The 26,870-nt window shown below is 43.3% G+C and overlaps 1 protein-coding gene across 7 annotated transcripts in view; it reads right to left on the reverse strand.

Annotated features, from left to right (window-relative positions):
• LOC121579124 (core histone macro-H2A.1) overlaps positions 1-26,870 on the reverse strand; it is a 62,482-nt gene that overhangs the window by 8,760 nt on the left and 26,852 nt on the right. For 3 of the 7 annotated variants that reach the window (XM_041893431.2, XM_041893433.2, XM_041893430.2), the window contains exon 7: positions 21,726-21,815. The exons of 1 other annotated variant lie outside the window; for it this stretch is intronic. In XM_041893431.2, the coding sequence (XP_041749365.1) occupies positions 21,726-21,815 (90 nt within the window). Of the gene's footprint in view, positions 1-21,725; positions 21,816-24,985; positions 25,077-26,870 lie in introns of all 7 variants that reach the window. 3 more of the 7 variants (XM_041893434.2, XM_041893435.2, XM_041893437.2) reach the window with 2 other exon arrangements.

Consider the following 26,870-nt stretch of genomic DNA (forward strand, 5'->3'; position numbering starts at 1 on the left):
GAGAGTAATTGATGACTGACCGTATAGAGGGGGAGTTAACGATGACTGACTGACTGTATAGAGGGAGAGTAATTGATGACTGACTGTATAGAGGGGGAGTTAATGATGACTGACTGTATAGAGGGAGAGTACTTGATGACTGACTGTATAGAGGGGAGCAATGATGACTGACTGTATAGAGGGGGATTAATGATGACTGACTGTATAGAGGGGGAGTTAATGATGACTGACTGTATAGAGGGATTATTAATGATGACTGACTGTATAGAGGGGGAGCTACGATGCCTGACTGACTGTAGAGAGGGAGAATGATGTCCTGACTGACTGTATAGAGGGAGAGTTAATGATGCCTGACTGACTGTATAGAGGGAGAGTTAATGATGACTGACTGTATAGAGGGAGAGTTAATGATGACTGACTGACTGTATAGAGGGTAATGATGACTGACTGACTGTATAGAGGGGGATTAATGACGACGACTGACTGTATAGAGGGAGAGTTAATGACGACTGACTGACTGTATAGAGGGAGAGTTAATGATGACTGACCGACTGCATAGAGGGAGAGCTAATGATGACTGACTGTATAGAGGGAGAGTAATTGATGACTGACTGTATAGAGGGGGAGTTAACGATGACTGACTGACTGTATAGAGGAGAGCTAATGATGACTGACTGACTGCATATAGGGGAGACGATGACTGACCGTATAGAGGGATTATAATGATGACTGACTGTAAGAGGGAGAGTAATTGATGACTGACTGTAGAGAGGGGGAGTTAATGATGACTGACTGACTGTATAGAGGGGGAGTTAATGATGACTGACTGACCGTATAGAGGGGGGAGCTAATGATGACTGACACTGCATAGAGGGGGAGCTAACGATGACTGACTGTGTAGAGGAGGAGCTATTGACTGACTGTATAGAGGGAGATTTGAATGATGACTGACTGACTGTATAGAGGAGAGTTTATGATGACTGACTGACTGCATAGAGGGAGAGTTAATGATGACTGACTGTAATAGAGGGGGAGCTAACGATGACTGACTGACCGTATAGGGGGGAGCTAATGATGACCGACTGACTGTATAGAGGGAGAGTTAATGATGACTGACCGTACAGAGGACTATTAATGATGACTGACTGTATAGAGGGAGAGTAATGATGACTGACTGTATAGAGGGAGAGTAATTGATGACTGACTGTATAGAGGGAGAGTTTATGATGACTGACTGACTGTATAGAGGGAGAGTTAATGATGACTGACTGTATAGAGGGAGATATGATGACTGACTGTATAGAGGGATTATTAATGATGACTGACTGTATGAGGGATTATTAATGATGACTGACTGTATAGAGGGAGAGTTAATGATGACGACTGTATAGAGGGAGAGTATTGATGACTGACTGTATAGAGGGGGAGTAATGATGACTGACTGACTGTATAGAGGGAGAGAAATTGATGACTGACTGTATAGAGGGATTATTAATGACGACTGACTGTATAGAGGGAGAGTAATTGTGACTGACTGTATAGAGGAGATTTAATGATGACTGACTGACTGTATAGAGGGAGAGTTTATGATGACGACTGACTGCATAGAGGGGAGTAATGATGACTGACTGACTGTATAGAGGGGGAGCAATGATGACTGACGACTGTATAGAGGAGAGTTAATGATGACCGACTGACTGTATAGAGGGAGAGTTAATGATGACTGACTGTATAGAGGGATTATTATGACTGACTGTATAGAGGGAGAGTATGAGACTGACTGTATAGAGGGAGAGTAATTGATGACTGACTGTATAGAGGGAGAGTTAATGATGACTGACTGACTGTATAGAGGGAGAGTTAATGATGACTGACTGTATAGAGGGATTATTAATGATGACTGACTGTATAGAGGGAGAGTTAATGATGACTGACTGTATAGAGGGAGAGTAATTGATGACTGACTGTATAAAGGGGGAGTTAATGATGACTGACTGACTGTATAGAGGAGAGTAATTGATGACTGACTGTATAGAGGGGAGTTAATGATACTGACTGTATAGAGGGAGAGTAATTGATGACTGACTGTATAGAGGGGAGTTAATGATGACTGACTGTATAGAGGGGGAGTTAAGATGACTGACTGTATAGAGGGGGGAGTTAATGATGACTGACTGTATAGAGGATATAATGATGACTGACGTATAGAGGGGGAGTTAATGATGCCTGACTGACTGTATAGAGGAGATTAATGATGGACTGACTGTATAGAGGGAGAGTAATGATGACTGACTGACTGTATAGAGGGAGAGTTAATGATGACTGACTGTATAGAGGGAGAGTTAATGATGACTGACTGACTGTATAGAGGGGGAGTAATGATGACGACTGACTGTATAGAGGGGGAGTAATGATGACTGACTGACTGTATAGAGGGAGAGTTAATGACGACTGACTGACTGTATAGAGGGAGAGTTAATGATGACTGACTGACTGTATAGAGGGAGAGTCAATGATGACTGACTGTATAGAGGGAGAGTAATTGATGACTGACTCGCATAGAGGGGGAGTTAATGATGACTGACGACTGTATAGAGGAGAGCTAATGATGACTGACTGACTGTATATAGGGGGAGTTAATGATGATGACTGTATAGAGGGATTATTAATGATGACGACCGTATAGAGGGAGAGTAACTGATGACTGACCGTATAGAGGGGGAGCAATGATGACTGACTGACTGTATAGAGGGGGAGTTAATGATGACTGACTGACTGTATAGAGGGAGTATGATGACTGACACTGTATAGAGGAGTTAATGATGACTGACTGTATAGAGGAGGAGTTATTGACTGACTGTATAGAGGGAGATTTAATGATGACTGACTGACTGTATAGAGGGAGAGCTTATGATGACTGATTGACTGCATAGAGGGAGAGTTAATGATGACTGACTGTATAGAGGGGAGTTAATGATGACTGACTGACTGTATAGAGGGGGAGTAATGATGACTGACGGACTGTATAGAGGGAGAGTTAATGATGACTGACACTGTATAGAGGGATTTTAATGATGACTGACTGTATAGAGGAGAGTTATATGACTGACTGTATAGAGGGAGAGTAATTGATGACTGACTGTATAGAGGGAGAGTTTATGATGACTGACTGACTGCATAGAGGGAGAGTTAATGATGACTGACTGTATAGAGGGAGAGTTAATGATGACTGACTGTATAGAGGGATTATTAATGATGACTGACTGTATAGAGGGATTATTAATGATGACTGACTGTATAGAGGGAGAGTTAATGATGACTGACTGTATAGAGGGAGAGTAATTGATGACTGACTGTATAGAGGGAGTTAATGATGACTGACTGACTGTATAGAGGGAGAGAAATTGATGACTGACTGGTATAGAGGGATTATTAATGATGACTGACTGTATAGAGGAGAGTAATTGATGACTGACTGTATAGAGGGGGAGTTAATGATGACTGACTGTATAGAGGGGGAGTTAATGATGACTGACTGTATAGAGGGGGAGTTAATGATGACTGACTGTATAGAGGGATTATTAATGATGACTGACTGTATAGAGGGGGAGTTAATGATGCCTGACTGACTGTAGTGAGGGAGAGTTAATGATGCCTGACTGACTGTATAGAGGGAGAGTTAATGATGCCCGACTGACTGTATAGAGGGAGAGTTATGATGACTGACTGACTGTATAGAGGAGAGTTAATGATGACTGACTGACTGTATAGAGGAGTTAATGAACTGACTGACTGTATAGAGGGGGAGTTAATGATGACTGACTGACTGTATAGAGGGAGAGTTAATGATGACTGACTGACTGGATAGAGGGAGAGTTAATGATGACTGACTGACTGTATAGAGGGAGAGTTAATGATGACTGACTGTATAGAGGGAGAGTAATTGATGACTGACTGTATAGAGGGGGAGTTAATGATGACTGACTGACTGTATAGAGGGAGAGTTAATGATGACTGACTGACTGTATATAGGGGGAGTTAATGATGACTGACTGTATAGAGGGATTATTAATGATGACTGACTGTATAGAGGGAGAGTAATTGATGACTGACTGTATAGAGGGGGAGTTAATGATGACTGACTGACTGTATAGAGGGGGAGTTAATGATGACTGACTGACTGTATAGAGGGGGAGTTAATGATGACTGACACTGTATAGAGGGGGAGTTAATGATGACTGACTGTATAGAGGGGGAGTTATTGACTGACTGTATAGAGGGAGATTTAATGATGACTGACTGACTGTATAGAGGGAGAGTTTATGATGACTGACTGACTGCATAGAGGGAGAGTTAATGATGACTGACTGTATAGAGGAGTTAATGATGACTGACTGACTGTATAGAGGGGGAGTTAATGATGACTGACTGACTGTATAGAGGGAGAGTTAATGATGACTGACTGTATAGAGGATTATTAATGATGACTGACTGTATAGAGGAGAGTTAATGATGACTGACTGTATAGAGGGAGAGTAATTGATGACTGACTGTATAGAGGGAGAGTTAATGATGACTGACTGACTGTATAGAGGGAGAGTTAATGATGACTGACTGTATAGAGGGAGAGTTAATGATGACTGACTGTATAGAGGGATTATTAATGATGACTGACTGTATAGAGGGATTATTAATGATGACTGACTGTATAGAGGGAGAGTTAATGATGACTGACTGTATAGAGGGAGAGTAATTGATGACTGACTGTATAGAGGGGGAGTTAATGATGACTGACTGACTGTATAGAGGGAGAGTAATTGATGACTGACTGTATAGAGGGAGAGTAATTGATGACTGACTGTATAGAGGGGGAGTTAATGATGACTGACTGACTGTATAGAGGGAGAGTAATTGATGACTGACTGTATAGAGGGGGAGTTAATGATGACTGACTGACTGTATAGAGGGAGAGTAATTGATGACTGACTGTATAGAGGGGGAGTTAATGATGACTGACTGTATAGAGGGGGAGTTAATGATGACTGACTGTATAGAGGGAGAGTTTATGATGACTGACTGACTGCATAGAGGGAGAGTTAATGATGACTGACTGTATAGAGGGAGAGTTAATGATGACTGACTGACTGTATAGAGGGGGAGTTAATGATGACTGACTGACTGTATAGAGGGAGAGTTAATGATGACTGACTGTATAGAGGGATTATTAATGATGACTGACTGTATAGAGGGAGAGTAATTGATGACTGACTGTATAGAGGGAGAGTTAATGATGACTGACTGACTGTATAGAGGGAGAGTTAATGATGACTGACTGTATAGAGGGAGAGTTAATGATGACTGACTGTATAGAGGGATTATTAATGATGACTGACTGTATAGAGGGAGAGTTAATGATGACTGACTGTATAGAGGGAGAGTAATTGATGACTGACTGTATAGAGGGGGAGTTAATGATGACCGACTGACTGTATAGAGGGGAGAATGATGACTGACTGTATAGAGGGAGAGTTACGATGACTGACTGTATAGAGGGATTATTAATGATGACTGACCGTATAGAGGAGAGTAATGATGACTGACTGTATAGAGGGAGAGTAATTGATGACTGACTGTATAGAGGGGGAGTTAATGATGACTGACTGACTGTATAGAGGGGGAGTTAATGATGACTGACTGTATAGAGGGAGAGTAATTGATGACTGACTGTATAGAGGGGAGTTAATGATGACTGACTGTATAGAGGGAGGAGTTAATGATGACTGACTGTATAGAGGGGAGTTAATGATGACTGACTGTATAGAGGGGGAGTTAATGACTGACTGTATAGAGGGGGGAGCAAGACTGACTGTATAGAGGGAGAGTTTATGATGACTGACTGACTGTATAGAGGAGAGTTTATGATGACTGACTGACTGTATAGAGGGAGAGTTAATGATGACTGACTGTATAGAGGAGAGTAATGATGACTGACTGTATAGAGGGGAGTTAATGATGACTGACTGACTGTATAGAGGGAGATAATTGATGACTGACTGTATAGAGGGGGAGTTAATGATGACTGACTGACTGTATAGAGGGAGAGTAATTGATGACTGACTGTATAGAGGGGGAGTTAATGATGACTGACTGACTGTATAGAGGGAGAGTAATTGATGACTGACTGTATAGAGGGGGAGTTAATGATGACTGACTGTATAGAGGGAGAGTAATTGATGACTGACTGTATAGAGGGGGAGTTAATGATGACTGACTGTATAGAGGGGGAGTTAATGATGACTGACTGTATAGAGGGGGAGTTAATGATGACTGACTGTATAGAGGGATTATTAATGATGACTGACTGTATAGAGGGAGAGTTAATGATGACTGACTGACTGTATAGAGGGGGAGTTAATGATGACTGACTGACTGTATAGAGGGGGAGTTAATGATGACTTGACTGACTGTATAGAGGGAGAGTTAATGATGACTGACGACTGTATAGAGAGGAGAGTTAATGATGACTGACTGACTGTATAGAGGAGAGTTAATGATAACTGACTGTATAGAGGGAGAGTAATTGATGACTGGACTGTATAGAGGGGGAGTTAATGATGACTGACTGACTGTATAGAGGAGAGTTAACGATGACTGACTGACTGTATATAGGGAGTTAATGATGACTGACTGTATAGAGGGATTATTAATGATGACTGACTGTATAGAGGGAGAGTAATTGATGACTGACTGTATAGAGGGGGAGAATGATGACTGACTGTATAGAGGGGGAGTTAATGATGACTGACTGTATAGAGGGGGAGTTAATGATGACTGACTGTATAGAGGGATTATTAATGATGACTGACTGTATAGAGGGGGAGTTAATGATGCCTGACTGACTGTATAGAGGGAGAGTTAATGATGCCTGACTGACTGTATAGAGGGAGAGTTAATGATGCCTGACTGACTGTATAGAGGGAGAGTTAATGATGACTGACTGTATAGAGGGAGAGTTAATGATGACTGACTGACTGTATAGAGGGGGAGTTAATGATGACTGACTGACTGTATAGAGGGGGAGTTAATGATGACTGACTGACTGTATAGAGAGAGTTAATGACGACTGACTGACTGTATAGAGGGAGAGTTAATGATGACTGACTGACTGTATAGAGGGAGAGTTAATGATGACTGACTGTATAGAGGGAGAGTAATTGATGACTGACTGTATAGAGGGGGAGTTAATGATGACTGACTGACTGTATAGAGGGAGAGTTAATGATGACTGACTGACTGTATATAGGGGGAGTTAATGATGACTGACTGTATAGAGGGATTATTAATGATGACTGACTGTATAGAGGGAGAGTAATTGATGACTGACTGTATAGAGGGGGAGTTAATGATGACTGACTGACTGTATAGAGGGGGAGTTAATGATGACTGACTGACTGTATAGAGGGGGAGTTAATGATGACTGACACTGTATAGAGTGGGAGTAATGATGACTGACTGTATAGAGGAGGAGTTATTGATTGACTGTATAGAGGGAGATTTAATGATGACTGACTGACTGTATAGAGGGAGAGTTTATGATGACTGACTGACTGCATAGAGGGAGAGTAATATGACTGACTGTATAGAGGGGGAGTTAATGATGACTGACTGACTGTATAGAGGGAAATGATGACTGACCGACTGTATAGAGGGAGAGTTAATGATGACTGACTGTATAGAGGGATTATTAATGATGACTGACTGTATAGAGGGAGAGTTAATGATGACTGACTGTATAGAGGAGAGTAATTGATGACTGACTGTATAGAGGGAGAGTTTATGATGACTGACTGACTGTATAGAGGAGAGTTAATGATGACTGACTGTATAGAGGAGAGTTAATGATGACTGACTGTATAGAGGGATTATTAATGATGACTGACTGTATAGAGGGATTAATGATGACTGACTGTATAGAGGGAGAGTTAATGATGACTGACTGTATAGAGGGAGAGTAATTGATGACTGACTGTATAGAGGGGAGCACGATGACTGACTGACTGTATAGAGGAGAGAAATTGATGACTGACTGTATAGAGGGATGTATTATGATGACTGACTGTATAGAGGGGGAGTTATTGACTGACTGTATAGAGGGAGATTTAATGATGACTGACTGACTGTATAGAGGGAGAGTTTATGATGACTGACTGACTGCATAGAGGGGGAGTTAATGATGACTGACTGACTGTATAGAGGGGGAGTTAATGATGACTGACTGACTGTATAGAGGGAGAGTTAATGATGACTGACTGACTGTATAGAGGGAGAGTTAATGATGACTGACTGTATAGAGGGATTATTAATGATGACTGACTGTATAGAGGGAGAGTTAATGATGACTGACTGTATAGAGGGAGAGTAATTGATGACTGACTGTATAGAGGGAGAGTTAATGATGACTGACTGACTGTATAGAGGGAGAGTTAATGATGACTGACTGTATAGAGGATTTAATGATGACTGACTGTATAGAGGGAGAGTTAATGATGACTGACTGTATAGAGGGAGAGTAATTGATGACTGACTGTATAAAGGGGGAGTTAATGATGACTGACTGACTGTATAGAGGGAGAGAGTAATTGATGACTGACTGTATAGAGGGGGAGTAATGATGACTGACTGTATAGAGGAGAGTAATTGATGACTGACTGTATAGAGGGGGAGTTAATGATGACTGACCGTATAGAGGGGAGTAATGATGACTGACTGTATAGAGGGGAGTTAATGATGACTGACTGTATAGAGGGGTTATTGATGACTGACTGTATAGAGGGGGAGTTAATGATGCCTGCCTGACTGTAGAGGGAGAGTTAATGATGCCTGACTGACTGTATAGAGGGAGAGTTAATGATGCCTGACTGACTGTATAGAGGGAGAGTTAATGATGACTGACTGTATAGAGGGAGAGTTAATGATGACTGACTGACTGTATAGAGGGGGAGTTAATGATGACTGACTGACTGTATAGAGGGAGAGTTAATGACGACTGACTGACTGTATAGAGGGAGAGTTAATGATGACTGACTGACTGTATAGAGGGAGAGTTAATGATGACTGACTGTATAGAGGGAGAGTAATTGATGACTGACTGTATAGAGGGGGAGTTAATGATGACTGACTGACTGTATAGAGGAGAGTTAATGATGACTGACTGACTGTATATAGGGGAGTTAATGATGACGACTGTATAGAGGGATTATTAATGATGACTGACCGTATAGAGGGAGTAATTGATGACTGACTGTATAGAGGGGGAGTTAATGATGACTGACTGACTGTATAGAGGGGGAGTTAATGATGACTGACTGACTGTATAGAGGGGGGAGTTAATGATGACTGACACTGTATAGAGGGGGAGATGATGACTGACTGTATAGAGGAGGAGTTATTGACTGACTGTATAGAGGGAGATTTAATGATGACTGACTGACTGTATAGAGGGAGAGTTTATGATGACTGACTGACTGCATAGAGGGAGAGTTAATGATGACTGACTGTATAGAGGGGGAGTTAATGATGACTGACTGACTGTATAGAGGGAGTTAATGATGACTGGACTGACTGTATAGAGGGAGAGTTAATGATGACTGACTGTATAGAGGGATTATTAATGATGACTGACTGTATAGAGGGAGAGTTAATGATGACTGACTGTATAGAGGGAGAGTAATTGATGACTGACTGTATAGAGGGAGAGTTTATGATGACTGACTGACTGTATAGAGGGAGAGTTAATGATGACTGACTGTATAGAGGGAGAGTTAATGATGACTGACTGTATAGAGGGATTATTAATGATGACTGACTGTATAGAGGGATTATTAATGATGACTGACTGTATAGAGGGAGAGTTAATGATGACTGACTGTATAGAGGGAGAGTAATTGATGACTGACTGTATAGAGGGGGAGTTAATGATGACTGACTGACTGTATAGAGGGAGAGAAATTGATGACTGACTGTATAGAGGGATTATTAATGATGACTGACTGTATAGAGGGAGAGTAATTGATGACTGACTGTATAGAGGGGGAGTTAATGATGACTGACTGTATAGAGGGGGAGTTAATGATGACTGACTGTATAGAGGGGGAGTTAATGATGACTGACTGTATAGAGGGATTATTAATGATGACTGACTGTATAGAGGGGGAGTTAATGATGCCTGACTGACTGTAGTGAGGGAGAGTTAATGATGCCTGACTGACTGTATAGAGGGAGAGTTAATGATGCCTGACTGACTGTATAGAGGGAGAGTTAATGATGACTGACTGACTGTATAGAGGGAGAGTTAATGATGACTGACTGACTGTATAGAGGGGGAGTTAATGATGACTGACTGACTGTATAGAGGGGGAGTTAATGATGACTGACTGACTGTATAGAGGGAGAGTTAATGATGACTGACTGACTGGATAGAGGGAGAGTTAATGATGACTGACTGACTGTATAGAGGAGATCGATGACTGACTGTATAGAGGAGAGTAATTGATGACTGACTGTATAGAGGGGGAGTTAATGATGACTGACTGACTGTATAGAGGGAGAGTTAATGATGACTGACTGACTGTATATAGGGGGAGTTAATGATGACTGACTGTATAGAGGGATTATTAATGATGACTGACTGTATAGAGGGAGAGTAATTGATGACTGACTGTATAGAGGGGGAGTTAATGATGACTGACTGACTGTATAGAGGGGGAGTTAATGATGACTGACTGACTGTATAGAGGGGGAGTTAATGATGACTGACACTGTATAGAGGGGGAGTTAATGATGACTGACTGTATAGAGGGGGAGTTATTGACTGACTGTATAGAGGGAGATTTAATGATGACTGACTGACTGTATAGAGGGAGAGTTTATGATGACTGACTGACTGCATAGAGGGAGAGTTAATGATGACTGACTGTATAGAGGGGGAGTTAATGATGACTGACTGACTGTATAGAGGGGGAGTTAATGATGACTGACTGACTGTATAGAGGGAGAGTTAATGATGACTGACTGTATAGAGGGATTATTAATGATGACTGACTGTATAGAGGGAGAGTTAATGATGACTGACTGTATAGAGGGAGAGTAATTGATGACTGACTGTATAGAGGGAGAGTTTATGATGACTGACTGACTGTATAGAGGGAGAGTTAATGATGACTGACTGTATAGAGGGAGAGTTAATGATGACTGACTGTATAGAGGGATTATTAATGATGACTGACTGTATAGAGGGATTAGTTATTGACTGACTGTATAGAGGAGAGTTAATGATGACTGACTGTATAGAGGGAGAGTAATTGATGACTGACTGCATAGAGGGGGAGTTAATGATGACTGACTGACTGTATAGAGGGAGAGTAATTGATGACTGACTGTATAGAGGGAGAGTAATTGATGACTGACTGTATAGAGGGGGGAGTTAATGATGACTGACTGACTGTATAGAGGAGAGTAATTGATGACTGACTGTATAGAGGGGGAGCACGATGACTGACTGACTGTACAGAGGGAGAGCAATTGATGACCGACTGTATAGAGGGGGAGTTAATGATGACTGACTGTATAGAGGGGGAGCTAATGATGACTGACCGTATAGAGGGAGAGCTTTATGATGACTGACTGACTGCATAGAGGGAGAGCTAACGATGACTGACCGTATAGAGGGAGAGTTAATGATGACTGACTGACCGTATAGAGGGGGAGTTAATGATGACTGACTGACTGTATAGAGGGAGAGCTAATGATGACTGACCGTATAGAGGGATTATTAATGATGACTGACTGGCATAGAGGGAGAGAATTGATGACTGACTGTATAGAGGGAGAGCTAATGATGACCGACCGACTGCATAGAGGGAGAGCTAATGATGACGGACTGTATAGAGGGAGAGCTAATGATGACTGACCGTATAGAGGGATTATTAATGATGACTGACCGTATAGAGAGGGAGAGTTAATGATGACTGACTGTATAGAGGGAGAGTAATTGATGACTGACTGTATAGAGGGGAGCTTACGATGACTGACCGACTGTATAGAGGGGAGAGTTAATGATGACTGACCGTATAGAGGGAGAGTTAATGATGACTGACTGTATAGAGGGACTATTAATGATGACTGACCGTATAGAGGGAGAGTTAATGATGACTGACTGTATAGAGGGAGAGTAATTGATGACTGACTGTATAGAGGGGGAGTTAATGATGACTGACTGACTGTATAGAGGGGGAGTTAATGATGACTGACTGTATAGAGGGAGAGTAATTGATGACTGACTGTATAGAGGGGGAGTTAATGATGACTGACTGTATAGAGGGGGAGTTAATGATGACTGACTGTATAGAGGGAGCTAATGATGACTGACCGTATAGAGGGGGAGTTAATGACGACTGTATAGAGGGGGAGCAATGACTGACTGTATAGAGGGAGAGTTTATGATGACTGACTGACTGTATAGAGGGAGAGTTTATGATGACTGACTGACTGTATAGAGGGAGAGTTAATGATGACTGACTGTATAGAGGGAGAGTAATTGATGACTGACTGTATAGAGGGGGAGTTAATGATGACTGACTGACTGTATAGAGGAGAGTAATTGATGACTGACTGTATAGAGGGGGAGTTAATGATGACTGACTGACTGTATAGAGGGAGAGTAATTGATGACTGACCGTATAGAGGGGGAGCAACGATGACTGACTGACTGTATAGAGGGAGAGTAATTGATGACCGACTGTCAGAGGGGGAGTTAATGATGACTGACCGTATAGAGGGAGAGTAATTGATGACTGACCGTACAGAGGGGGAGCAACGATGACTGACCGTATAGAGGGGAGCAATGATGACTGACCGTGGCAGAGGGGAGCTAATGATGACTGACCGTATAGAGGGATTATTAATGATGACTGACCGTATAGAGGAGAGTTAATGATGACTGACTGACTGTATAGAGGGGGAGCACGATGACCGACTGACTGCATAGAGGGGAGAATGATGACTGGACTGACCGCATAGAGGGAGAGCTAATGATGACTGACCGACCGTATAGAGGGGAGAGTTAATGATGACCGACCGACTGTATAGAGGGAGAGCTAATGATAACTGACTGTATAGAGGGAGAGTAATTGATGACTGACTGCATAGAGGGGAGCTAATGATGACCGACTGACTGTATAGAGGGAGAGCTAATGATGACTGACTGACCGCATATAGGGGAGCACGATGACTGACTGTATAGAGGGATTACTAATGATGACTGACCGTATAGAGGGAGAGTAATTGATGACTGACCGCATAGAGGGGGAGCTAATGATGACTGACTGACTGTATAGAGGGGGGAGCTAATGATGACTGACTGACTGCATAGAGGGGGAGTTAACGATGACTGACACTGTATAGAGGGGGAGTTTATGATGACTGACTGACCGCACAGAGGGAGAGCTAATGATGACTGACTGTATAGAGGGGGAGTTAATGATGACTGACTGACTGTATAGAGGGGGGAGTAATGATGACTGACTGACTGTATAGAGGGAGAGTTAATGATGACTGACTGTATAGAGGGATTATTAATGATGACTGACTGTATAGAGGGAGAGCAATTGATGACTGACTGTATAGAGGAGAGCTAATGATGACTGACTGACTGTATAGAGGGAGAGTTAATGATGACTGACCGTATAGAGGGGATTATTAATGATGACTGACTGTATAGAGAGGGACTATTAATGATGACTGACTGTATAGAGGGAGAGTTAATGATGACTGACTGTATAGAGGGAGAGTAATTGATGACCGACTGTATAGAGGGGGAGTTAATGATGACTGACTGTATAGAGGGGGAGCTAATGATGACTGACCGCATAGAGGGGAGCACGAGACTGACCGTAGAGAGGGGGAGCACGATGACTGACTTGCAGAGGGGGAGCACTGACTGACCGTATAGAGGGGGAGCTAATGACTGACCGTATAGAGGGAGAGTATGATGACGACTGACGTATAGAGGGAGAGCTTATGATGACTGACCGACCGCATAGAGGGAGAGCTAACGATGACCGACCGCACAGAGGGAGAGCAATGATGACTGACCGTATAGAGGGATTAATAATGATGACTGACCGTATAGAGGAGAGCAAGATGACTGACTGTATAGAGGGAGAGTAATTGATGACTGACTGTATAGAGGGGGAGACGATGACTGACTGACTGTATAGAGGGGGAGCTAATGATGACTGACTGTATAGAGGGAGAGTAATTGATGACTGACCGTATAGAGGGGGGAGCTAATGATGACTGACTGTATAGAGGGGAGTTAATGATGACTGACCGATAGAGGGGAGTTAATGATGACTGACCGTATAGAGGGGGAGCAATGACTGACTGTATAGAGGGGGAGCAATGACTGACCGTATAGAGGGAGAGTTTACGATGACCGACTGACTGTATAGAGGGAGAGTTTACGATGACTGACTGACTGTATAGAGGGAGAGTTAATGATGACTGACTGTATAGAGGGAGAGTAATTGATGACTGACTGTATAGAGGGGAGTAATGATGACTGACTGACTGTATAGAGGAGAGTAATTGATGACTGACTGTATAGAGGGGGAGTTAATGATGACTGACTGACTGTATAGAGGGAGAGTAATTGATGACTGACTGTATAGAGGGGGAGTTAATGATGACTGACTGACTGTATAGAGGAGAGTAATTGATGACTGACTGTATAGAGGGGGAGTTAATGATGACTGACTGACTGTATAGAGGGAGAGTAATGATGACTGACTGTTAGAGGGGGAGCACGATGACTGACTGTATAGAGGGGAGTCAATGATGACTGACTGTATAGAGGGGGAGCTAATGATGACTGACTGCATAGAGGGATTGTTAATGATGACTGACTGTATAGAGGGAGAGTTAATGATGACTGACTATAGAGGGACTATTAATGATGACTGACTGCATAGAGGGATTAATGATGACTGACTGTATAGAGGGAGAGTTAATGATGACTGACTGTATAGAGGGAGAGTATTGATGACTGACTGTATAGAGGGGGAGTTAATGATGACTGACTGACTGTATAGAGGGAGAGAAATTGATGACTGACTGTATAGAGGGATTATTAATGATGACTGACTGTATAGAGGGAGAGTAATTGAGACTGACTGTATAGAGGGGGAGTTAATGATGACTGACTGGTATAGAGGGGGAGTTAATGATGACTGACTGTATAGAGGTGGAGTTAATGATGACTGACTGTATAGAGGGAGTATTAATGATGACTGACTGTATAGAGGGGGAGTTAATGATGGACTGACTGTAGAGAGGAGAGTTAATGATGCACTGACTGTATAGAGGGAGAGTTAATGATGGACTGACTGTATAGAGGGAGAGTTAATGATGACTGACTGACTGTATAGAGGAGAGTAATGATGACTGACTGACTGTATAGAGGGGGAGTTAACGATGACTGACTGACTGTATAGAGGGGAGTAATGATGACTGACTGACTGTATAGAGGAGAGTTAATGATGACTGACTGACTGTATAGAGGGAGAGTTAATGATGACTGACTGACTGTATAGAGGAGAGTTAATGATGACTGACTGTATAGAGGGAGAGTAATTGATGACTGACTGTATAGAGGGGGAGTAATGATGACTGACTGACTGTATAGAGGAGAGTAATGATGACTGACTGACTGTATATAGGGGAGTAATGATGACTGACTGTATAGAGAGATTATTATGATGACTGACTGTATAGAGGAGAGTAATTGATGACTGACTGTATAGAGGGGGAGTTAATGATGACTGACTGACTGTATAGAGGGAAGTATGATGACTGACTGACTGTATAGAGGGGGAGCAAGATGACCGACACTGTATAGAGGGGGAGTTAATGATGACTGACTGTATAGAGGGGGAGCTATTGACTGACTGTATAGAGGGAGATTTAATGATGACTGACTGACTGTATAGAGGGAGAGTTTATGATGACGACTGACTGCATAGAGGAGAGTTAATGACTGACTGTAAGAGGGGGGATAATGATGACTGACTGACTGTATAGAGGGAGAGTTAATGATGACTGACTGACTGTATAGAGGGAGAGTTAATGATGACTGACTGTATAGAGGGATTATTAATGATGACTGACTGTATAGAGGGAGAGTTAATGATGACTGACTGTATAGAGGGAGAGTAATTGATGACTGACTGTATAGAGGGAGAGTTAATGATGACTGACTGACTGTATAGAGGGAGAGTTAATGATGACTGACTGTATAGAGGGAGAGTTAATGATGACTGACTGTATAGAGGGATTTACTGACTGTATAGAGGGATTATTAATGATGACTGACTGTATAGAGGGAGAGTTAATGATGACTGACTGTATAGAGGAGAGTAATTGATGACTGACTGTATAGAGGGGGAGTTAATGATGACTGACTGACTGTATAGAGGAGAGTTATTGATGACTGACTGTATAGAGGAGAGTAATTGACTGACTGCATAGAGGGGAGTTAATGATGACTGACTGACTGTATAGAGGGAGAGTAATTGATGACTGACTGTAGAGAGGGGGAGTTAATGATGACTGACTGACTGTATAGAGGAGAGTAATTGATGACTGACTGTATAGAGGGGGGGTGAATGATGACTGACTGTACAGAGGGGGAGATGATGACTGACTGTACAGAGGGAGAGTTTATGATGACTGACGACTGCATAGAGGGAGAGTAATGACTGACTGACTGTATAGAGGGAGAGTTAATGATGACTGACTGACTGTATAGAGGAGATTGATGACTGACTGACTGTATAGAGGAGAGTTAATGATGACTGACTGTATAGAGGGATTATTAATGATGACTGACTGTATAGAGGGAGAGAATTGATGACTGACTGTATAGAGGGAGAGTTAATGATGACTGACTGACTGTATAGAGGAGAGTAATGATGACTGACTGTATAGAGGAGAGCAATGATGACTGACTGTATAGAGGGATTATTAATGATGACTGACTGTATAGAGGGAGAGTAATGATGACTGACTGTATAGAGGGAGAGTAATTGATGACTGACTGCATAGAGGGGAGCTAATGATGACTGACTGACTGTATAGAGGGGGAGTTAATGATGACTGACTGTATAGAGGGAGAGTTAATGATGACTGACTGTACAGAGGATATTAATGATGACTGACTGTATAGAGGGGAGTTAATGATGACTGACTGTATAGAGGGAGAGTAATTGATGACTGACTGTATAGAGGAGTTAATGATGACTGACTGACTGTATAGAGGGGGAGTTAATGATGACTGACTGTATAGAGGGAGAGTAATTGATGACTGACTGTATAGAGGGGGAGTTAATGATGACTGACTGTATAGAGGGGGAGTTAATGATGACTGACTGTATAGAGGGGGAGTTAATGATGACTGACTGTATAGAGGGGGAGTTAATGACTGACTGTATAGAGGGGGAGTTAATGACTGACTGTATAGAGGGAGAGTTTATGATGACTGACTGACTGTATAGAGGGAGAGTTTATGATGACTGACTGACTGTATAGAGGGAGAGTTAATGATGACTGACTGTATAGAGGGAGAGTAATTGATGACTGACTGTATAGAGGGGGAGTTAATGATGACTGACTGACTGTATAGAGGGAGAGTAATTGATGACTGACTGTATAGAGGGGGAGTTAATGATGACTGACTGACTGTATAGAGGGAGAGTAATTGATGACTGACTGTATAGAGGGGGAGTTAATGATGACTGACTGACTGTATAGAGGGAGAGTAATTGATGACTGACTGTATAGAGGGGGAGTTAATGATGACTGACTGTATAGAGGGAGAGTAATTGATGACTGACTGTATAGAGGGGGAGTTAATGATGACTGACTGTATAGAGGGGGAGTTAATGATGACTGACTGTATAGAGGGGGAGTTAATGATGACTGACTGTATAGAGGGATTATTAATGATGACTGACTGTATAGAGGGAGAGTTAATGATGACTGACTGACTGTATAGAGGGGAGATGATGACTGACTGACTGTATAGAGGGGAGCACGATGACTGACTGACTGTATAGAGGAGAGTTAATGATGACTGACTGACTGTATAGAGGGAGAGTTAATGATGACTGACTGACTGTATAGAGGAGAGTTAATGATGACTGACTTATAGAGGAGAAATTGATGACTGACTGTATAGAGGGGGAGCAATGATGACTGACTGACGTATAGAGGGAGAGTTAATGATGACTGACTGACTGTATATAGGGGAGACTGATGACTGACTGTATAGAGGATTATTAATGATGACTGACTGTACAGAGGGAGTACAATTGATGACTGACTGTATAGAGGGAGTAATGATGACTGACTGACCGTATAGAGGGGAGAATGATGACTGACTGACTGTATAGAGGGGAGTTACCCGAGGGGGAGCTGACTGACTGCATAGAGGGGAGAGCTAAGATGACTGACCGTATAGAGAGGAGTTGTTGACACTGTATAGAGAGTACTGACTGTATAGAGGTTACATGATGACTGACTGTATAGAGAGGGTTAAGATGACTGACTGTATAGAGGAGAGAATTACTGACTGTATAGAGGAGAGTATGACTGACTGACTGTATAGAGGAGAGTTATGATGACTGACTGACTGTATGAGGAGAGAATGTGACTGACTATAGAGGATTAATGATGACTGACTTATAGAGAATACAACTGACTAGGGGAGAGTAATTATGACCGACCGTATAGAGGGGGAGCAAGATGTGACTGAGCAGAGAGGGGGACAATGATGACTACATGACTGTATAGAGGGGGGAGCTACGATGACTGACTGTATAGAGGGAGTAATTGATGACTGACCGTATAGAGGGGAGTTAATGATGACTGACTGACTGTATAGAGGAGAGTAGTTGATGACTGACTGTATAGAGGGGCAGATGACTGACTGTATAGAGGGAGTAATTGATGACTGACTGTGTAGAGGGAGATTAATGATGACTGACTGTATAGAGGGATTTGTAGAGGGAGCTATGATACTGACTGTATAGAGGGGGAGTTAATGATGACTGACTGTATAGAGGGATTATTAATGATGACTGACTGTATAGAGGGAGAGTTAATGATGACTGACTGACTGTATAGAGGGGGAGTTAATGATGACTGACTGACTGTATAGAGGGGGAGTTAATGATGACTGACTGACTGTATAGAGGGAGAGTTAATGATGACTGACTGACTGTATAGAGGGAGAGTTAATGATGACTGACTGACTGTATAGAGGGAGAGTTAATGATAACTGACTGTATAGAGGGAGAGTAATTGATGACTGACTGTATAGAGGGGGAGTTAATGATGACTGACTGACTGTATAGAGGGAGAGTTAATGATGACTGACTGACTGTATATAGGGGGAGTTAATGATGACTGACTGTATAGAGGGATTATTAATGATGACTGACTGTATAGAGGGAGAGTAATTGATGACTGACTGTATAGAGGGGGAGTTAATGATGACTGACTGACTGTATAGAGGGGGAGTTAATGATGACTGACTGACTGTATAGAGGGGGAGTTAATGATGACTGACACTGTATAGAGGGGGAGTTTATGATGACTGACTGACTGCATAGAGGGAGAGTTAATGATGACTGACTGTATAGAGGGGGAGTTAATGATGACTGACTGACTGTATAGAGGGGGAGTTAATGATGACTGACTGACTGTATAGAGGGAGAGTTAATGATGACTGACTGTATAGAGGGATTATTAATGATGACTGACTGTATAGAGGGAGAGTAATTGATGACTGACTGTATAGAGGGAGAGTTAATGATGACTGACTGACTGTATAGAGGGAGAGTTAATGATGACTGACTGTATAGAGGGATTATTAATGATGACTGACTGTATAGAGGGATTATTAATGATGACTGACTGTATAGAGGGAGAGTTAATGATGACTGACTGTATAGAGGGAGAGTAATTGATGACTGACTGTATAGAGGGGGAGTTAATGATGACTGACTGACTGTATAGAGGGAGAGTAATTGATGACTGACTGTATAGAGGGGGAGTTAATGATGACTGACTGTATAGAGGGGGAGTTACTGATGACTGACTGTATAGAGGGGGAGTTAATGATGACTGACTGTATAGAGGGGAGTAATGACTGACTGTATAGAGGGGGAGTAATGACTGACTGTATAGAGGGAGAGTTTATGATGACTGACTGACTGTATAGAGGGAGAGTTTATGATGACTGACTGACTGTATAGAGGGAGAGTTAATGATGACTGACTGTATAGAGGGAGAGTAATGATGACTGACTGTATAGAGGGGGAGTGAATGACTGACTGTATAGAGGGGGAGTTAATGATGACTGACTGACTGACTGTATAGAGGGAGAGTAATTGACTGACTGACTGTATAGAGGGGGAGTTAATGATGACTGACTGTATAGAGGGGGAGTTATTGACTGACTGTATAGAGGGAGATTTAATGATGACTGACTGACTGTATAGAGGGAGAGTTTATGATGACTGACTGACTGTATAGAGGGAGAGTTAATGATGACTGACTGTATAGAGGGAGAGTTAATGATGACTGACTGTATAGAGGGATTATTAATGATGACTGACTGTATAGAGGGAGAGTAATTGATGACTGACTGTATAGAGGGGGAGTTAATGATGACTGACTGTATAGAGGGAGAGTAATTGATGACTGACTGTATAGAGGGGGAGTTAATGATGACTGACTGACTGTATAGAGGGGGAGTTAATGATGACTGACTGTATAGAGGGAGAGTTAATGATGACTGACTGACTGTATGGAGGGAGAGATAATGAGGACTGACTGACTGTACAGAGGGAGAGTTAATGATGAATGACGTATAGAGGGGGTGTTAATTATGATTGTCTTTTTCATCAGTCGCTCTTCAAATGTTTCAGGATTAAAGAGATAGTTCACCAAAATGACAAAATTCCATTGGTTTCCTTACCCTGTAAGCAGTCTATGGACAAGAAAGAGGTTTTGAAGATATTACAGGGATGTCATGATCACAGCTAGATCTTACCTTACAGGGATGTCATGATCACAGCTAGATCTTACCTAAACCATAGGCTATTGAGTCAAATGTCTTGACGAAAAAGATGCTCATCAGGTTGGTGCAACGTTGATTACAATCAGACCTAAATCTTCATAATCTAATTAGGTTGTGATGTAGTGACCTAACAGGAGTCATTCAGAACCCCCCATGCTGTGCAGGTCCATCCTCGCCTGTTAGCTACAATATGTTCATGGTTTGAGTTGGAACTTCCACCTGTGCCAATCACTGGACAGTGGACACTCCCTACCTCCAGCCATCCTAACGGTTGGTCTTGGTTTCTCCCTACCTCCAGCCATCCTAACGGTTGGTCTTGGTTTCTCCCTACCTCCAGCCATCCTAACGGTTGGTCTTGGTTTCTCCCCACCTCCAGCCATCCTAACGGTTGGTCTTGGTTTCTCCCCACCTCCAGCCATCCTAACGGTTGGTCTTGGTTTCTCCCCACCTCCAGCCATCCTAACGGTTGGTCTTGGTTTCTCCCCACCTCCAGCCATACTAACGGTTGGTCTTGGTTTCTCCCTACCTCCAGCCACCTCCAGGGGGCCGTTCTTCTTCCGTAACTCCAGCATGGCATCTACAAACTCCTCCCCTCCCTTCTTCTCCAGAGCACCACCTGTAGGGAAACAGTCTGGGGTCTTTAGTGTCCTCCTCCTGTTGTTGTTGTTGTTGTTGTTGTTGTTGTGTAGTGCAGACAGACAGACAGAGGTAGAGGGACGGACAAGCGGACAGACAGCAGACATGCATCTGGGTCTGAGCTGAGTGAGAGCTGTGAGAGAGAGGCAAGACTTCTCTCATTTGACCTCTGAATCTCTTCGCCCCACTGTTCACCACAGTTCCCATGTACACGGAGGGTACAAAACATTAAGAACACCTGCTCTTTCCACGACAGACTGACCAGGTGAATCCAGGTGAAAGCTATGATCCCTTATTGATGTCACTTGTTAAATCCACTTCAATCCGTGTAGATGAAGGGGAAGAGACAGGTTCAATAATTATTTTTAAGCCTTGAAAAAATTGAGACATGGATTGTGTATGTGTGCCATTCAGAGGGTGAATGGGCAAGACAAAAGATTGAAGTGCCTTTGAACGGGGTATGGTAGTAGGTGCCAGGCACACATGTTTGTGTTAAGAACTGCAATGCTGCTACAGTGGGGGAAAAAAAGTATTTAGTCAGCCACCAATTGTGCAAGTTCTCCCACTTAAAAAGATGAGAGAGGCCTGTAATTTTCATACATTTACATTTACATTTTAGTCATTTAGCATAGGTACACGTCAGCTATGACAGATAAATTCCAGAAAATCACATTGTAGGATTTTTTATGAATTTATTTGCAAATTATGGTGGAAAATAAGTATTTGGTCACCTACAAACAAGCAAGATTTCTGGCTCTCACAGACCTGTAACTTCTTCTTTAAGAGGCTCCTCTGTCCTCCACTCGTTACCTGTATTAATGGCACCTGTTTGAACTTGTTATCAGTATAAAAAGACACCTGTCCACAACCTCAAACAGTCACACTCCAAACTCCACTATGGCCAAGACCGAAGAGCTGTCAAAGGACACCAGAAACAAAATTGTAGACCTGCACCAGGCTGGGAAGACTGAATCTGCAATAGGTAAGCAGCTTGGTTTGAAGAAATCAACTGTGGGAGCAATTATTAGGAAATGGAAGACATACAAGACCACTGATAATCTCCCTCGATCTGGGGCTCCACGCAAGATCTCACCCCGTGGGGTCAAAATGATCACAAGAACAGTGAGCAAAAATCCCAGAACCACACGGGGGACCTAGTGAATGACCTGCAGAGAGCTGGGACCAAAGTAACAAAGCCTACCATCAGTAACACACTACGCCGCCAGGGACTCAAATCCTGCAGTGCCAGACGTGTCCCCCTGCTTAAGCCAGTACATGTCCAGGCCTGTCTGAAGTTTGCTAGAGTGCATTTGGATGATCCAGAAGAGGATTGGGAGAATGTCATATGGTCAGATGAAACCAAAATAGAACTTTTTGGTAAAAACTCAACTCGTCGTGTTTGGATGCAACTCCGCATTCTTTGTCCTCCAAAGAACACCATACCTACTGTGAAGCATGGGGGTGGAAACATCATGCTTTGGGGCTGTTTTTCTGCAAAGGGACCAGGACGACTGATCCGTGTAAAGGAAAGAATGAATGGGGCCATGTATCGTGAGATTTTGAGTGAAAACCTCCTTCCATCAGCAAGAGCATTGAAGATGAAACGTGGCTGGGTCTTTCAGCATGACAATGATCCCAAACACACCGCCCGGGCAACGAAGGAGTGGCTTCGTAAGAAGCATTTCAAGGTCCTGGAGTGGCCTAGCCAGTCTCCAGATCTCAACCCCATAGAAAATCTTTGGAGGGAGTTGAAAGTCTGTGTTGCCCAGCGACAGCCCCAAAACATCACTGCTCTAGAGGATATATGCATGGAGGAATGGGCCAAAATACCAGCAACAGTGTGTGAAAACCTTGTGAAGACTTACAGAAAACGTTTGACCTGTGTCATTGCCAACAAAGGGTATATAACAAAGTATTGAGAAACTTTTGTTATTGACCAAATACTTATTTTCCACCATAATTTGCAAATAAATTCATAAAAAATCCTACAATGTGATTTTCTGGATTTTTTTTCTTCTCATTTTGTCTGTCATAGTTGACGTGTACCTATGATGAAAATTACAGGCCTCTCTCATCTTTTTAAGTGGGAGAACTTGCACAATTGGTGGCTGACAAAATACTTTTTTTTCCCCACTGTAGGTTTTTCCACACTCAACAGTTTCCTGTTTGAATCAAGAATGGTCCACCAACTTGACACAACTGTGGGAAGCGTCGGAGTCAACATGGGCCAGCATCCCTGTGGAACGCTTTAGACACCATGTAGTCCATGCCCTGACGAATTGTTCTGAGGGCAAAAGGAGGGGGGTGCAACTCACTATTAGGAAGTTGTTCTTAATGTTTTGTACACTCCGTGTATAAAGCAACTAAATAGTACTACTAGTTATTAACTAGTCATTATCTAGCTACTACTACTACTACTACTGCTGCTGCTGTAGTAGGCTTTTCCTTTCCACTTGATCAGATGGTGACATTTTCAGACACTTCCTGTGTGTTACATTTCAGATTTAGCATGGATTCCCTTCTGGTCAGCCCTTCTAACAGTGAGAAGTGATGCAGGCAGATAATCAGAGAGGAGGAGGAGGAGTTGAATGGATCAGAGTGTTTACAAAATCATCCACACAAAACAAATCAAGGGAAAGGCAGGCAGATGGAAGAACATCTATTTAAAAAAAACGAATTGAGGCTTTTTAGAGGTTAGTAAAACACAAAGCATTGGTGCATGTTCTTCCAACTACTTCATCCAATAGTGACACAACAGAGCCTACCAAAGAAAACATGATGAAGTCTGCTCTTTGGAAGTTATTAGTTTGTTACACAGTAATTGGTGGTTCAATAAAGGTTTATTTTAATAAACATAGTATGGCTAGGAACTACTATATCAACTATACTTTGTTGTTGTGGTTGTTGTTGGAAACAAAACTTCAGATCCAGAAACATAAACAGACAATCTATCATGCGTTGACGTCAATCTCTTATTGATCAATGCATGATTAACACAAAAGTCTGAATTACACTTCATCCAAAGTTAGAATTCCACCCTGAGAACAAATTTGTCTAAGAGGAGGAAGAAGATGCATTATGGAATGCTTTGCTACAGGTGTCGGCATGGTAACACATTGTACCCATGGTGATGAGGGAGGGTTCTATTACCTACTTCACCACCAGTGTAGAGGGTGGAATTGGTCGGGTGAACAACAGCCTCGCAGTCAATGGTGGAAATGTTGGCTTGAACAACTTGCAACTACAAACAATGACAACAGGCAGTCAACATGGAGGTAAAACACAGTGAGTGGGAAGGAGGAAGAGGAGGGGAAGATGAAGAACATAAAACATAAAGAAAGGGATCGGGGGGAAAGAAAGAGAGAGGTGAGAGTGATGTGTTCCTTCTTTATTCTTTCAGGAACACAGAAGACTGACCGACCGACCACTGACTGACTGACTGACCACGGGAGACTGACTGACCGACTGACCGACCACAGGAGACTGACTGACTGACTGACCACGGGAGACTGACTGACTGACTGACCACAGGAGACTGACTGACTGACTGACCACAGGAGACTGACTGACTGACTGACCACAGGAGACTGACTGACTGACTGACTACAGGAGACTGACTGACTGACTGACCACAGGAGACTGACTGACTACAGGAGACTGACTGACTGACTGACTGACCACCGGGAGACTGACTGACTGACCACGGGAGACCGACTGACCGACGGACTGACTGACTGACCGACCACAGGAGACTGACTGACTGACTGACCGACCACGGAGACTGACTGACTGACCACGGGAGACCGACTGACTGACCACGGAGACTGACTGACTGACTGACCGACCACAGGAGACTGACTGACTGACTGACTGACCACAGGAGACTGACTGACTGACTGACTACGGGAGACTGACTGACCAACTGACCACGGGAGACTGACTGACTGACTGACTGACCGACCACGGGAGACTGACTGACTGACTGACCGACCACAGGAGACTGACTGACTGACTGACCACAGGAGACTGACTGACTGACTGACTGACCACAGGAGACTGACTGACTGACTGACTGACCACAGGAGACTGACTGACTGAATGACCACAGGAGACTGACTGACTGACTGACTACGGGAGACTGACTGACTGACTGACCGACCACGGGAGACTGACTGACTGACTGACCGACCACGGGAGACTGACTGACTGACCGACCACGGGAGACTGACTGACTGACTGACTGACCACAGGAGACTGACTGACTGACTGACCACAGGAGACTGACTGACTGACTGACCCCGACCACGGAGACTGACTGACTGACTGACCACGGGAGACTGACTGACTGACTGACTGACTGACCACGGGAGACTGACTGACTGACTGACCGACCACGGGAGACTGACTGACTGACTGACCGACCACGGGAGACTGACTGACTGACTGACCACGGGAGACTGACTGACTGACTGACCACGGGAGACTGACTGACTGACTGACCGACCACGGGAGACTGACTGACTGACTGACCACGGGAGACTGACTGACTGACTGACCACGGGAGACTGACTGACTGACTGACTGACTGACCACGGGAGACTGACTGACCACGGGAGACTGACTGACGACTGACTGACTGACTGACTGACCACGGGAGACTGACTGACTGACTGACTGACCACGGGAGACTGACTGACCGACCGACCACGGGAGACTGACTGACTGACTGACTGACCACGGGAGACTGACTGACTGACTGACCACAGGAGACTGACTGACTGACTGACTACAGGAGACTGACTGACTGACTGACCACAGGAGACTGACTGACTACAGGAGACTGACTGACTGACTGACTGACCACGGGAGACTGACTGACTGACCACGGGAGACTGACTGACTGACTGACTGACTGACTGACCGACCACAGGAGACTGACTGACTGACTGACTGACCACGGGAGACTGACTGACTGACCACGGGAGACTGACTGACTGACCACGGGAGACTGACTGACTGACTGACCGACCACAGG

The sequence above is a fragment of the Coregonus clupeaformis genome, chromosome 13 (genome assembly GCF_020615455.1).
Source record: "Coregonus clupeaformis isolate EN_2021a chromosome 13, ASM2061545v1, whole genome shotgun sequence".
NCBI lineage: Eukaryota > Metazoa > Chordata > Actinopteri > Salmoniformes > Salmonidae > Coregonus > Coregonus clupeaformis.